The sequence below is a fragment of the Salmo salar genome, chromosome 01, assembly GCF_965601325.2.
Source record: "Salmo salar chromosome 01, fSalSal1, whole genome shotgun sequence".
NCBI lineage: Eukaryota > Metazoa > Chordata > Actinopteri > Salmoniformes > Salmonidae > Salmo > Salmo salar.
The window spans coordinates 139,342,488-139,357,500 of record NC_138291.1 but is presented as its reverse complement, the minus strand read 5'-3'; the positions used below and the strand labels follow the sequence as shown (position 1 = coordinate 139,357,500).

General features: G+C 43.3%; 1 protein-coding gene across 1 annotated transcript; it reads left to right on the top strand.

Moving 5' to 3' along the window:
* Positions 1-2,373: 2,373 nt before the first annotated feature.
* LOC106562007 (BCL2/adenovirus E1B 19 kDa protein-interacting protein 3) lies at positions 2,374-12,293 on the top strand. Its single transcript, XM_014126524.3, has 6 exons — positions 2,374-2,553; positions 7,014-7,167; positions 7,320-7,407; positions 10,246-10,325; positions 11,027-11,176; positions 11,451-12,293. Exons 1-6 carry the CDS (start codon positions 2,517-2,519, stop codon positions 11,497-11,499), a joined length of 558 nt encoding a protein of 185 aa, XP_013981999.1. The 5' UTR covers positions 2,374-2,516; the 3' UTR covers positions 11,500-12,293.
* Positions 12,294-15,013: the final 2,720 nt, after the last annotated feature.

The window sequence follows — 15,013 nt, the reverse complement described above, 5'->3', positions numbered from 1 at the left end:
CTCTGTTTTACATGAAAGAGAGTATATTATATAGTCCCTTGACTAGAACCAATTGATTCAGGCAATTTTCTTCTTGTATTGTTGCGACTGTATCATCATTCCTGCAGTACTTATCACCTCAGGCTAATGTCAACCACCTAGTATAGTGGGGCTGGCTTGGAGATAAGGTAAATGCCTGGGGGGGAGGGGAGGGGGGGGGGGGGGGGGGGGGGGGGGGTGAAGGAGGGTTGACAGATCTCATCCCTGATTACTTATCTTGTCTTCTCGTCTCTTTCTCTCTCTCTCTCTCTGTACCTCCTGTTATTGCCCAGTTGCTCTACTTTCAGCCTCAAATGTACATTTGAAACGGCAGAGGAAAAACAGGCTCCTTGATTAAAGATCCACCAGAAACTATGAATAATATTATGGGCTATGGTAAATACGTGCATACGTGTCAATGGTGGCAGTTGAGAGAGGATGACAGCCACTAATACTTAATTAACATGAAACTCCTGGAACTCATCCTCGGCGGATTTAAGACAGATATTAAGTAAAAAAAGGCCGTGACAGCAGTCATGTCCCTCAATTCATTAAACACATCTAGAAGTGTGAACCGAGCGCTTAAAAGTGCAATAGGCCTCAGTTGTTTGCTTATACAGAACCATGGTGAAGTGTTGATCCGTGATCCCTCTATAAGTCAATAGGCATCTGTCCTCTAGGGGCGAGACCAGGAAGTGTAATTATTATTTATCACGCTAATCCAAACGGGCTCGGCGGGGCAGCCAATCAGATCCTGTTTTCACAGGGTCCACGGGAGCCAACAGAGGAACACAACTAGTTCTGGCATTCATTAATCAAGCCAGTCACGTCTGGCCGGCTACAAAAGCGACTTTTAAGCAGAAGCCTTTAGTGCCGACTCAGATCAAGTCATCAATCATCTCCTAATGCAGTCTTGTAGAATCGGGAACATTGTCTAATGGGAGGATCTAACCGTAGCCATTACCTGAAAAGGTTGTATTATTTCGCTATCTGCGAACGTAAAGCATGATGGATTGGCACCACAAACCGTCATTTGCTGGACTCTTAAGAGCATGGCATCCCAGAATGCATCTCATCTTCTATGACACAGAGATGTGGTCTAAGAAGGAACATTGTCACAGAGATCTTAAATTCCATTGATGAATGGGTAACTTCTGGGTTTCTGTACGATTGTATCTCATAATGACTTTCTCAGGGCAGAACGGGAGGTCAGATGAGATGAGAAACAAAGCTAAACCAATAGGGGGGGGGCAAAGGAATAGTTTGTGAAAGCAAATAATAGGCCTAGTCTTGGCACGGGGTAACTTGTGGATCGTTGGCGCCAGGGTTTTAAGGGCCTGAAGGGTTGGCCAGAGACGGAAAGCAAAGCACCATAATAGGAGAAGGACTGATTCTTCAGCATTTAGCTAATACGGCCTGTGACCATGACAGCTTTATCGCTTATGACTGCTGTATTTGAATCAATACAAATTGCATTGTTCATAAAAATGTAATACTAATGCAGTAGTAAAAGTGTCTGATTGCACAAAAAAATTTAATATGAGTACAGTATTCTATAGGCCTGGCTAGTTGTGAAAGCTGTAGCCTAAGGTAGGCCTGCAGTAATAGGCACATCCTGTAGTTATCTTTAGGAGCCGTGACAGCCAGGTGGCAGTGTTGCCTATAAGGAGCAGGACAACCAGTTGTGTAACGGACACAAAAGCCACATCAACAACATCATCAGAAGAGGTACATAATAGCCTACATAATCATCAGTATATCTACTCTTCTTATAAGAGATGTCTTTCATCTATTGACATTCATCCCTCCATCCCCCACTGCAGCGTGCGCGTGTGTTTCTTTGAAGAGGAAAATTATGAGAAGGAGAGCGCAAAAACGTGGATTCAGAGGAGCTACTGTGCGTCATGACACCCACGCCCTTGTGCTGTGCTATCTCTATGGACAACAACATGCACTTCATAGGCAGAATGAGCCTGAGCCTGCGGAGTGCTGATGTCACTAGTTGCCGGGGCTTCTTCTCAATGGAGCGAAATAGATGAGTCACTGTCCATCCACCACAAACTGTCACAACAACTCACAAGCCCCTTCATTTTGACGCAACGAATTAGACGAGAAAATGGTTCAAGCGGGGTACACATATTGCTGTGTGGAAATAAACATTTCAAAAACATTGCAAAGAACGATACTTTTCCAATATGTAAGCTATTTGAATGAACGTCAAACGTTAATGGAGTATGTATTGTATTGTAATCTACCACACAAGTGTTGTCAGCTAGTTTAAATGACTGTTGAGCTTCAGTCTGTTTTGTTTACCTCGACATGCCCTGCACGTGGGGAGGGAGGGATTACTGCGCGCTGTACGTCACGGTCTACGCGCTAAGGCAACAACAATAAACGACAAATCGACATACTGCAGGCAGTTTATAATACACCGTTTTCTCCTCACTGTGCGTTTTTGTCCGTTTTAAGAATCTCTCTCCACCCTTCAGCCCCTAACCATGTCAGGCTCGTCGACTCCAGAGGACGCTTTGTACGGTAAGGGTTTTGGGGGGCGATGGATCTGGACGATTTGTCGTTATTGGGTCAATGCAAAGTCGGGTCAATTCTGATTTATCTGTGGTGTAGTAACTATGAAATGTTTATTAAAAGCCTTGTAACTGCCCTATAACGACTCTTTCTCTGTGTATACCCTAGGGATAAACTATGTTCAACTGTTTTTCTAGGCTAACATTTAAATAAATAATTCCAAGAGGGGTCCATCAGGAAAATAACATTATTGATGTTGAAATTATTATGTTCATCCTCATTGGGCCTACAATGCTTATTTTTAGTAACAATCAATTAATGATGCATGAACAGTGACCTCTTTCACCAGAATAAGTTTGTTTATCACATTTTAATTAATTAATGGACAACGTTTATTTATAATCATTATCCACGACATAATGCATGGTTAACGTGGACTTGTGACAAAATGATGTGAGAAAATGGGCATGTTAGGGAGAGAAATGTAAGTATGCCATTTTGAAGTTATCATTGTTGTTGCCACTGGCATGGTCATCGTGTAAACAGATTTCATGACTCACCTGTTGGTATATCACTAAGCCAATTAAGCCCAGGAGATTTACCTGAAGCTTATAGCTCACTGTACAGTTTGCTTATAGCCTCTACAGTGCATGGGGGATGTTGTATAGCCCTCATAATATCACAGCTAGGACATACACAAAGCTTTGGCACAACAACACATCTGTGCTTTGTTTTTCAAGAACTAGGCCTATATTAACACACATAACATACACCTGATATGCACTACAGTACTTATATGGAAGGATACTGGACTATTGACAGACATTGGGTGCTGCTGCAGTGCAGCCTGGTCAAGGCCACAGAGAGAGCGAGAGGGAGAGAGAGAGAGAGAGCACAAGCAGGCTGGCAGCCAGTGGTTATGTCATAACTCTCTCTCTCATTCTGGGAGGAAAACTAGGGCAATGGCACAATTTGCCCTCTGCCCTTCCTTCCCCATCTCCACCCCCCTCTCCACTGTTGCTGTTTTATATGATCTCTCACTTCCCTAAAGCAAATAATAAAGGGGAAGAGACAAAAAGAGGGGATGGGAGGATGTGTTGATGAGGAGAGCAGGTGATGATGTTTGCATGCCTTGCATTCCGTAGAGAGAAAGAGATAGAATGAGAGATGAGGAAATAGACGAGAATGAGACAGGAGAGTAAAGGGTGGCTAATCTCATACAGAAATAAGATCTTACATAAGCATTCTGTCAGGCTGTGTCAGTGGTTGTCCTTGTTTGTTTTTGTGTTAGTGTGTGTTGTGTGTGGTTGTCCCTGTTTGTTTTTGTGTTAGTGTGTGTGTTGTGTGTGTGGTTGTCCCTGTTTGTTGTGTGTGTTACACTCAAGCTAAACTAAGGACCAGGGGAAACACAACCTTCCTTGTTACAAATGCCCTTATGTCAGCAAGTCATTGGGTCTTGTCTAAAACTATGTCAGGAATGGGATGTCCTGTCTGCTTAAAAATGCACTCTTGAACTTTTGTATAATTTCAGCCATTCGTTTTGAAAGTGATGCTCACAAGCCAAAAGTGGTTCCCGTTTTTTGTGTACTACGTCATCAAATTGCGTATGATATGTTACGTCCTACATATTTTTTATTTTTTTGCAATTCGTATGGTGAATCCAATTTGTACTATATGTTACCAATTTGTTGTGCTTAAGATCCTGGATTGCAACTTTAAAGGAGACAGAATGCCTATGTCATGTCCAACAACAACAGCAACAACAACACAGACCTAAGGGTTTTACTAAAAAGCAGGATCAATGAGTTAGCCAGCAATGTTTGATAAACCATGAGAAATAACTGTTCATTTTCTGTTTCACTAACAAAGCTAAATGTATATATGTGTTGTTGTCAATTAGACCATGCCCATTTCAAGCTTATCTTTCCCAAAAAATAATTCTGAATATTTAGGCAAGTTAGCTGGCTAACTCGTCGATCCTGCTTTGTAGTAGCCCCTCTGCATTACGTGTCCTAACATTAGGCCATCTACTGTAATGATTGAGCAACAACAGACAATTACAATCTCTTTAGTCTGTCTGTCTATTTTTTGTCTGTTCATGCTGTGTCATTCCACCTGCATGGCTTCTGGCTGATAGGCAGTGTTGGTTTAGCCTTCCTCCTGGTTTAGCCTTCCAGAATTAGGCTTTAGCAAAGTTATTCTGGGAGATTCAATATGATTGAATACGATTAACTGAAATGTAAACTATGGAATGATCCAGAATTAGCTCTTCTCTCAGTTGCAACATTACTGAGAGGTTGCAAAATGAACAGTAAACATTACACTCACAAATGTTTCAGGGGAATAGAGACATTTCAAATGTCATTATGGCTATGTACAGTGTTAACAATGTACTTTAACAATGTAATAGTTAAAGTACAAAAGGGAAAATAAATAAACATAAATATGCATTTACAATGGTATTTGTTCTTCACTGGTTGTCCTTTTCTTGTGGCAACCGGTCACAAATCTTGCTGCTGTGATGGCACACTGGTATTTCACCCAATAGATATGGGAGTTTATCACAATTTGGTTTGTTTTCAAATTCTTTGTGTATCTGTGTAATCTGACGGAAATATGTGTCTCTAATATGCTCATACATTTGGCAGGAGGTTAGGAAGTGCAGCTCAGTTTCCACCTCATTTTGTTGGCAGTGTGCACATAGCCTGTCTTCTCTTGAGAGCCAGGTCTGCCTACGGCAGCCTTTCTCAATAGCAAGGCTATGCTCAATGAGTCTGTACATAGTCAAAGCTTTCCTTACGTTTGGGTCAGTCACAGTGGTCAGGTATTCTGCGATAGTGTACTCTCTGTTTAGGGCTAAATAGCATTCTAGTTTGCTCAGTTTCTTTGTTAATTCTTTCCAATGTGTCAAGTAATTTTCTTTTTGTTTTCTCATGATTTGGTTGGGTCTAATTGTGTTGCTGTCCTGGGGCTCTGTGGGGTCTGTATGTATTTGTGAACAGAGCCCCAGGACCTGCTTGCTTAGGGGACTCTTCTCCAGGTTCATCTCTCTGTAGATGATTGCTTTGTTAAGGAAGGTTTGGGAATCGCTTCCTTTTAGGTGGTTGTAGAATTTAACGTCTCTTTTCTGGGTTTTGATAATTATCGGATATGGGCCTAATTCTGCTCTGCATGCATTATTTGCATTATGTTTTTGCAGAATTTTTGTCTTACTGAGATTTACAATCAGGGCCCAGGGCTGACAGAATCTGTGCAGAAGATCTAGATGCTGCTGTAGGCCCTTCTTGGTTGGGGACAGAAGCACCAGATCATCAGCCAACTGTAGACTTTTGACTTCAGATTCTAGTAGGATGAGGCCGGGTGCTGCAGACTGTTCTAGTGCCCTCACCAATTCGTTGATATATATGTTCAAGAGGGTGGGGCTCAAGATGCATCCCTGTCTCACCCCACAGCCCTGTGGAAAGAAATGTGTGTGTTTTTTGCCAATTTCAACTGCTCACTTGTTGTTTGTGTACATGGATTTTATAATGTCATATGTTTTCCCCCCAACACCACTTTCCATCGATTTGTATAGCAGACCATAATGCCAAACTAAGTCAAAATCTTTTCTGAAATCAACAAAGCATGAGACGACTTTGCCTTTGTTTATTTTGTTTGTCAATTAGAGTGTGTAGGGTGAATACATGATCTGTTGTACGGTCATTTGGTAAAAAGACAATTTGACATTTGCTCAGTATATTGTTTTCACTGAGGAAATGTATGAGTCTGCTGTTAGTGATAACGTAGAGGATTCTCCCAAGGTTGCTGTTGATGCATATCCCACGGCAGTTATTGGGGTCAAATTTGTCTCCACTTTTGTGGATCGGGGTGTGATCAGACCTTGATTCCAAATATTGGGGAAGATGCCAGAGCTGAGGATGATGTTAAATAGTTTAAGTATAGCCAATTTGTGGTCTAAATATTTTATCATTTAATTTAGGATACCATTAACACCACAGGCCTTTTGGGTTTGAGAGTTTGTATTTTGACCTGTAGCTCATTCAATGTAATTGGAGAATCCAGTGGATTCTGGTAGTCTTTAATAGCTGATTCTAAGATTTGCAATTGACCATGTATATGTTTTTGCTGTTTGTTCTTTGTTATAGAGCCAAAAAGATTGGAGAAGTGGTTATTCCATACATCTCTGTTTTGGATAGATAACGCTTTGTGTTGTTGTTTGTTTAGTGTGTTCCAATTTTCCCAGAAATGGTTTGTTTAGATTCTATGGATTCTTCAATTACATTGAGCTGATTTCTGACGTGCTGTTCCTTCTTGTCTCTCTCTCTTGCCCCCCACACCCACTTACACACACACACACACACACACACACACACACACACACACACACACACACACACACACACACACACACACACACACACACACACACACACACACACACACACACACACACACACACACACACACAGGCTCGTGGGTGGAGCTGGAGGAGCTAATATCAGCAGTGAGCAGCAGGGATAGTCTGACAGGACAACAACAGGACACAGCCTCCTGGGCCCTGCAGGGGGAGCTAGAGAGGATCCTGCTGGAGGCACAGCTTGAGTGTGAGAGGAGTAAAGACAGGTCAGTACCCTACACCAACAAAATCTCTCTCCCCCTCTGTGTGTGTGTGTGTGTGTGTCTGTGTGTGTGTGCGCACGTGTGTGTGTGTGTGTGTGCATACATAGATGTCTGTTGTTACTGAGAAGTCCTGTTGACCTGCTCTCTTTGTTCAGTCCTCCCCTGGTGGTGACTCCTCCGCAGACCACTGCTTCCCCTCCCCACAGTGAAGGCAGCAGCAGTACAGACTGTGTTACCATACAGGTACGAAACACACACATGCACGCACATAACACTCAAATTACATATTTTATTGTAGCAGTAGCAATCCTTTGCTATTCGATGGCTCTAACACCACACAAGTCAGTGTTATCAAATAAAATAATTACACCAATTATTCGTCACATGCTTTGTAAACAATAGGTGTAGACTAACAGTGAAATTATTACTTTTGGGCCCTTCCCAACAGAGAAAGAAGCTGTTCAGGGTCCTGTTGGTTCCAGACTTGGTGCATTGGTACCACTTGCTGTGCAGTAGCAGAGAGAACAGTCTATGACTTGGGTGGCTGGAGTCTTTGACAATTTTAAGGGCCTTCTTCTGACACCACCTGGTATAGAGGTCCTGGATGGCAGGGAGCTCGGCCCCATTGATGTACTGGGCTGTACGCACTACCCTCTGTAGCGCATTGCGTCGGATGCCAAGCAGTTGCAGTGATGCAGCCAGTCAAGATGCTCTTAATGGTGCAGCTATATAACTTTTTTACTATCTGAGGGCCCAAGCCAAATCTTTTCACCCTGTTGGTGTGTGTGGACCATGATAGATCCTTATTGATGTGGACACAGAGAACTTGAAGCTCTCAATCCGCCCCACTACAGCCACGTTGATGTGAATGGCGGCGTGCTCAGCCCTCCATTTCCTGTAGGTCCTTTGTCTTGCTGACGTTGAGGGAGAGGTTGTTGTGGTTCTTTGCAACTCACTGCCTCTCTGACCTCCCTATAGGCCTACCACCATTGTGTCGTCGGCAAACTTAATGATGGTGTTGGAGTCGTGCGTGGCCATGCAGTTGTGGGTGAACAGGGAGTACAGGAGGGGACTAAGCACGCAACCCTTAGGGGCCCCATATTGAGGGTCAGCGTGGCGGATGTGTTGTTGCCTTCCCTCACCACCTGTTGGCGGCCCATCAGGAAGTCCAGGATCCAGTTGCAGAGGGAGGTCTTCAGGCCCAGGGTCCTTAGCTTAGTGATGAGCTTGTTGAACGCTGAGCTGTAGTCAATGAACAGCATTCTCACATAGGTGTTCCTTTTGTCTAGGTGGGAAAGGGCTGTGTGGACTACAATAAAGATGGAGTCATCTGTGGATCTGTTGGGGAGGTATGCGAATTGGAGTTGGTCCAGGGTGTCTGGGATGATGTTGTTGATGTGAGCCATGACCAGCCTTTCAAAGCATTTCATCGCTAAAGATGTGAGTGCTACGGGGCGGTAGTCATTTAGACAGGTTACCTTGTTGTTCTTGGGCACACAGACTATGGTGGTCTTCTTGAAACATGTAGGTATTAAAGACTTTGTCAGGGAGAGGTTGAAAATATCAGTGAAGACACTTGCCAGCTGGTCAGCGCATGCTCTGACTATGCGTCCTGGTAATCCGTCTGGTCCTGCAGCCCTGTGAATGTTAACCTGTTTGCAGGTCTTACGCACATTGGCTACGGACAGCATGATCACACAGTCTTCCAGAACAGCTGGTGCTCTCATGCATGGTTCAGTGTTGCTGGCCTCGAAGCGAGCATAGAAGGCATTTAGCTCGTCTGGAAGGCTTGCGTCACTGGGCAGCTTGTGACTGGGTTTCCGTGATAGTTTGTTATCCGTGATAGTTAGCAAGCCCCGCCACATCCGATGAGCGTCAGAGCCGGTGTGGTAGGATTTGATCTTAGTCCTGTATTGACGTGAATGCCTGTTTGATGTTTCGTCGGAGGGCGTAGTGGGATTTCTTATAAGCGTCCGGATTAGTGTCCCACTGTCACGTTCGTTAGATGAAGGATCGGACCAAGGCGCAGCGTGAGTAGCGTTCCACATAATTTATTATAAAGTGAAACGTAATGCAATTACAAAACAAATAAAGAATAGACGAACCGTGACTACAATGCAACTATACATAAACAATATCCCATAATCCCCCAGTGAAAAACAAGCTACTTAAGTATGATCCCCAATTAGAGACAACGATTACCAGCTGCCTCTAATTGGGAATCACACCAATCACCTAAACATAGAAAAACTAAACTAGAACCCCACATAGAAAATAACCCCCTGTCACGCCCTGACCTACTCTGCCATAGAAAAAAAAAGCTTTCTATGGTCAGGACGTGACACCCACTTCTTGAGAACAGCTGCTCTAGCCTTTAGCTCAGTGCGGATGTTGCCTGTAATCCATGGCTTCTGGTTGGGATATGTACATACAGTCACTGTGGGGACGACATCATCGATTGACTTATTAATGATGCTGGTGACTGATGTGGTATACTCATCAATGCCATTGGATGAATCCCGGAACATATCCTAGCCTGTGCTAGCGAAACAGTCCTGTAGCTTAGCATCAGCTTCATCTGACCACTTCCGTATTGAGGATAGTCTTGAACGGAGCTCGTCCAGTTTGTTCCCCAGTGATTGTACGTTCTCCAATAGGAGGGTAGATGCGGTTTATGTACTCACCGACGTAGTTTCGTCAGGGTGCTCCCATGTCGGCCTCTCTTACGCCACCTTTTTCAAGTTTCGGGGATTAGGACCTGGTCTGTTGTATGCAGTATGTCCTGTGCCTCTGCCTCATTGAAGTGGAAATCTTCATCCAAATCGATGTTAGTGATAGCTGTTCTGATGTCTAGAAGCTATTTTCGGTCATAGGAAATGATGGCGGAAGCATTATGTACAAAAAAGTTAATATTAGCACACAAAAAAACCTGAAAATAGCAGAATTTGTCAGGAGCCCGGTAAAACGGCTGCTATACATTGCAGCGCCATTCTTAATCAAAACATGATGGCAAATGTAATTGATAATTGACATTTAACTTTCACTGTCTTCTCTTTACCTCTCTCTTCCTCTCCATCTCAGTCCGAAGAAGAAGGTGAGAGGAGGCTCATTTCCGAGTGGGTGTGGGACTGGTCCAGTCGGCCCGAGAACCTTCCACCAAAGTAAGAACCTACGCATAGAATTGGAACGACTCCGAATTGATTCTCATTCTAATTCGTTCTAATTCCATTTACCTTACATTGACCATGTCTCAGTGAATCATTTCACCCCTAGTTTCATTTTTAGGCCGTCATTGTAAATAAGAATTTGTTCTTAACTGACTTGCCTAGTTAAATAAAGGTTAAATAAAATAAACATTAATTTACACACGTCATTGGCTGCCTATAACAAGCACTGACTTGTGAGGAGCCTGTGGATGCGCTATAGGGAATGTAGTCATTATTTTTTATACATAATGAATGAAATCTTGTACAGTAACATTGAAACATGACAGATATCTCTGTTACACCTAAACATGACAGATGATAGTCTTCCACATAGTTTCATTTCCTTTTTACACTAATGTACATGAATGTATGTTTCTTCTCGTGTTATGGAGCTACTGAACAGCTCACAGGCTTTTCTTGAAATATTCTGAGAAAATATGAGAACTAGAATTTCTCCTGAGAAATCTCCTTTTATCTTGAGGAACAAAGCATGTTTTCTTCACTCCTTCTCTTTCTCTCTGTTCCCCTTTCTCCATCTCTTTCTTTCTTCATCTTCTTTGTCTCTCTTTCTCCCTCCCCCTCTATCTCCCTCCCTCGCTTTTTTCCCCTCCCTCTCCCTCTCTCTCGATTCTGCTTTATGCCTCTCTTGCACTCAGGGAGTTTGTGTTCCAGCATCCGAAGCAGCAGTCGGGCTCCCTGAGTGTAAGGAAGAGTGAGGTGATGAAAAGAGGCCTGTTCTCCTCTGACGTCCTCATGATCCTCATCCCCTCACTGCTTGCCTCGCACCTGCTCACACTGGGAGTAGGGTAAGAGACACACACACACTCACACACACACAATCGAAAGCATATACATGCACTATAATAGATAAATATAGGACATATAAGCTACCGACACTAAGAGATAATGAGATGCAGGTTGTCTTAATAATGATAATGTAGTAACCTACTATATGACCACCAGCACCTGATGCTTTTTATTATAAATCCCTTTCCTAATGGCAGCAATCTGTTTTTATACAACAAGGTGGTAAATGTGCATCCTTCATTATTAGCAGTATATTTCTCTCTCCCTTCGCAGGATCTACATAGGGAAGCGATTGGCTGCCTCCACAACTAGCACTCTGTGACGTGCTTCCGGGCAACGCTCCCATTCGCTGACGGCAGACCAATAGGATCTCAGCCCTCACCACAGTACACTTGTTGCCCTTTCTCCCTGTCATGCGGCAACTTTCTTTACCACTGTCTCTCTGTATGTCTGTCTGTCTGTCCGCCATCCACCAGAACTTTGTGTGTCTCTCCGTCAGTCACCCAGCATCTCTGAATCTGTGATTGTCCCAGGGCCAGAGCGTGTCTGTTTGTGTGTTTGTCTCCCTCTCTCTCTCTCTGTGTGTGTGTCAGGGCAGGACAGTTGATACTCTACGGACATTGTGTCAATGACTTAGACTGAGCTCACTTTTACTCTCCCAGCAGAGTAACACTGATCTCAATTAACTAACAGAGAGAAACAAGTGATAAGATCGAGAGAGAAAGGAGAGAGGAAGAAAGAGAATAACACCCAGATAAATCCCCATTGAAGGTGTTAGCAGGGTGTTGAAGAAATAGGGTATATACCCCAATGTTTGCCCAAATAAAAACCAGAATCTAATCCTGGTGAAAGAAAGAGGTCACCAACAGAGCCATATACAGGCAGTATATGCCTATATGACTATGGTCACCAATATTATGTGTCAGACATGCCAGAACTGTGATGAGCCCAGGTGATTTGTATTAGGTTGAGGAATGGTTTGTTTAATGTTCTTTGTGGTTTATGACCACAAAAGTGGCTCTAGTTTTGCACTTTGTCCTATATAACCATCCGACTGTTTGAACTCTGAACTATTTGAATGACTATAACCCCATTAAACTTCATTTGTCACACGTGTCCGTGATCCAATTGTCTATCTTACTCCATCTTTCCTTTTCTATCCACTTTTATTGTGTTTAGACATTCGTTGTATTTTAGATTTTATTATTTATTTTATAAATGGTATAAGTGTGTTTTAGATCTTATTATTTATTTTATAAATGGTATAAGTGCTAGAGAGCTATGACATAATAAGAGATATATCAAAACTAAGACATTTGTATAAGTTAGCCCCGAACCTCATTCAACTATTTGTCTGGGTTGTTTGTGTGATGCCATTGTTTAACTGAAATAGATTCTCATTTAGCCATACAAGAGTGGAAAGAAGGACTAACAGGCTGTTTCAGTAATGTGAGTCATTTATCTGTACCGTAAACTACAACATCTGCTGGCCATATAAGAGCTTTTACATGGGAGATGAATCATTGCATATCAAAGTGTTTACCTAATAAGTTCACCTTGCTAACACTATTACTTGTGTGTGTTGAGATAGAGCCAGCCACAGTTAGCTACCATCTCATGGCACACGCACGCATCGGGCTGAAGGTTTTACAGGAATGTAGTGACATCATCAACACCAGTCTGTTTTTTTTCAACCCCCTGACATCACTTCAGACCTTAACCCTTTTATTTTTTACAAGCGTGCGCTGACATGTAATCAGTCCTTTTACACTAGCAGCTTTGACAACAAAAAAGAAATCCGCACACTGCTCTTGCTAGTATCACTGCTCTTTATTAAGCTTTACGTATCGGCCTCAAGGCCTTCGTCAGCTTTCCCATGAAACAAACACCAACCATGTGCAACGCATGTCCCCTATCCCTGTTGAACATCATATATAAAGTAACAGGGCTGGGTTCGGCAAGGGGAGCGGAGTGCTATTTTACTGCACTGGGTAAATTGCCCCCATTTGTTAGAAGCCCTGGCCCAAGTAAATGGCTTTTTCATCCACACTGCTAACCCAAACACACCGAGCTGACTGCGCAACCCTATATGGGTCGCTCCACCAAGTTGGTGCCTTTCGAGAAGTGTAACTTGGTTAAAAAAAAACAACGGTGATTTTACATAATTTTTTTATTCTGTCATAAAGAGCACATGTTCAAGTGGTTAACCTCTGTAAGTCTAAGCTAACATAACGGAATTGTTTTAAGATTGTCGTACTATGGATCATTTAGCCATTTGATTTTAAGAAACAACGTTTTGAAGTGTCTGTCTTATATCTAGGAGATTTAAGAAAGCTCAGGAAATATTTGTAGTTTTTTTCTCTCACATATTGAAACCCTTTTCCTGGGAAGGCACAAAACCACCTTCATACTTCCATACATTTATTAAAACTGGTTACCTTCAGACAAATCCCGTGACACTGGTGGACGTCGTAGAGCAAAACGGAGAACACCATCGTTTACGTGACGCTACAGAGGTTTTCGTGAGAAGACGGATTTTCGGCATGTCTCGTGGTCTGACAAACACCACTCTAGCTCTGCCACCTTTTACCGCAGATGCGGAAGTGCAACATAGGCGGGTGCGGTGGATTGAGACGCATCCAACAGATATCTCTAGCTTAAACTGACAGATTTGGATGGGGATTTTTTATTATGTTACCTAGATTGACACACCGATGAGTCAATAGACAACAAAATAACTAGGGCTTTACAATGATGGTGAAAACGTGGAGAAAGGATAGGGTTATGTGTGTTCAAATCTTCCTCGAAGTCACAGAGGGTGCACGGAGGGACATGACAAAATTCTGAATTTTTCTTTATTCATGTAAAAAAATCTGATTTATTGAATTCTCAACGTGGTCTATATTAAAGGGCATAATTTAATAAAATAGGCTTTTAAAATTCAATATTGGTGCACAATATCTACCTAAACTCAGCAAAAAAAGTAACGCCCTCTCACTGTCAACTGCGTTTATTTTCAGCAATCTTAACGTGTAAATATTTGAATGAACATTCAACAACTGAGACATAAACTGAACAAGTTCCACAGACTTGTGACTAACAGAAATGGAGTAATGTGCCCCTGAAGAAAGGGGGGGGGGGGGGGGGGGTGGCCACCAGCTGCATTAAGTACTGCAGTGCATCTCTTCTCATGAACTGCACCAGATTTGCCAGTTCTTGCTGTGAGATGTTACCCCTCTCTTCCACCAAGGCATTTGCAAGTTCCCGGAATGGCCCTAGCCCTCACCCTCCGATCCAACAGGTCCCAGACGTGCTCAATGGGATTGAGATCCAGGCTCTTCGCTGGCCATGGCAGAACACTGACATTCCTGTCTTGCAGGAAATCACGCACAAAACAAGCAGTATGACTGGTGGCATTGTCATGCTGGAGGGTCATGTCAGGATGAGCCTGCAGGAAGGGTGCCATATGAGGGAGGAGGATGTCTTCCCTGTAACGCACAGCGTTGAGATTACCTGCATTGACAACAAGCTCAGTCCGATGATGCTGTGACACACCACCCCAGACCATGACGGACCCTCCACCTCCAAATCTATCCCGCTCCAGAGTACAGGCCTCGGTGTAACGCTCATTCCTTTGAAGTTAAACGTGAATCCGATCATCACCCCTGGTGAGACAAAACCGCGACTTGTCAGTGAAGAGCACTTTTTGCCAGTCCTGTCTGGTCCAGCAACGGTGGGTTTGTGCCCATAGGCGATGTTGTTGCCAGTGTTGTCTGGTGAGGACCTGCCATACAACAGGCCTACAAGCCCTCAGTCCAGCCTGTCTCAGCCTATTG

Bases quoted from the DNA above. Each gene is read 5' to 3' on its own strand.
- LOC106562007 (XM_014126524.3), top strand. From the start codon at position 2,517: ATGTCAGGCTCGTCGACTCCAGAGGACGCTTTGTACG. The intron at 2,554-7,013 runs GTAAGGGTTTTG...ACACACACACAG, and splicing joins TCCAGAGGACGCTTTGTACG to GCTCGTGGGTGGAGCTGGAG. The intron at 7,408-10,245 runs GTACGAAACACA...TCTCCATCTCAG, and splicing joins CAGACTGTGTTACCATACAG to TCCGAAGAAGAAGGTGAGAG.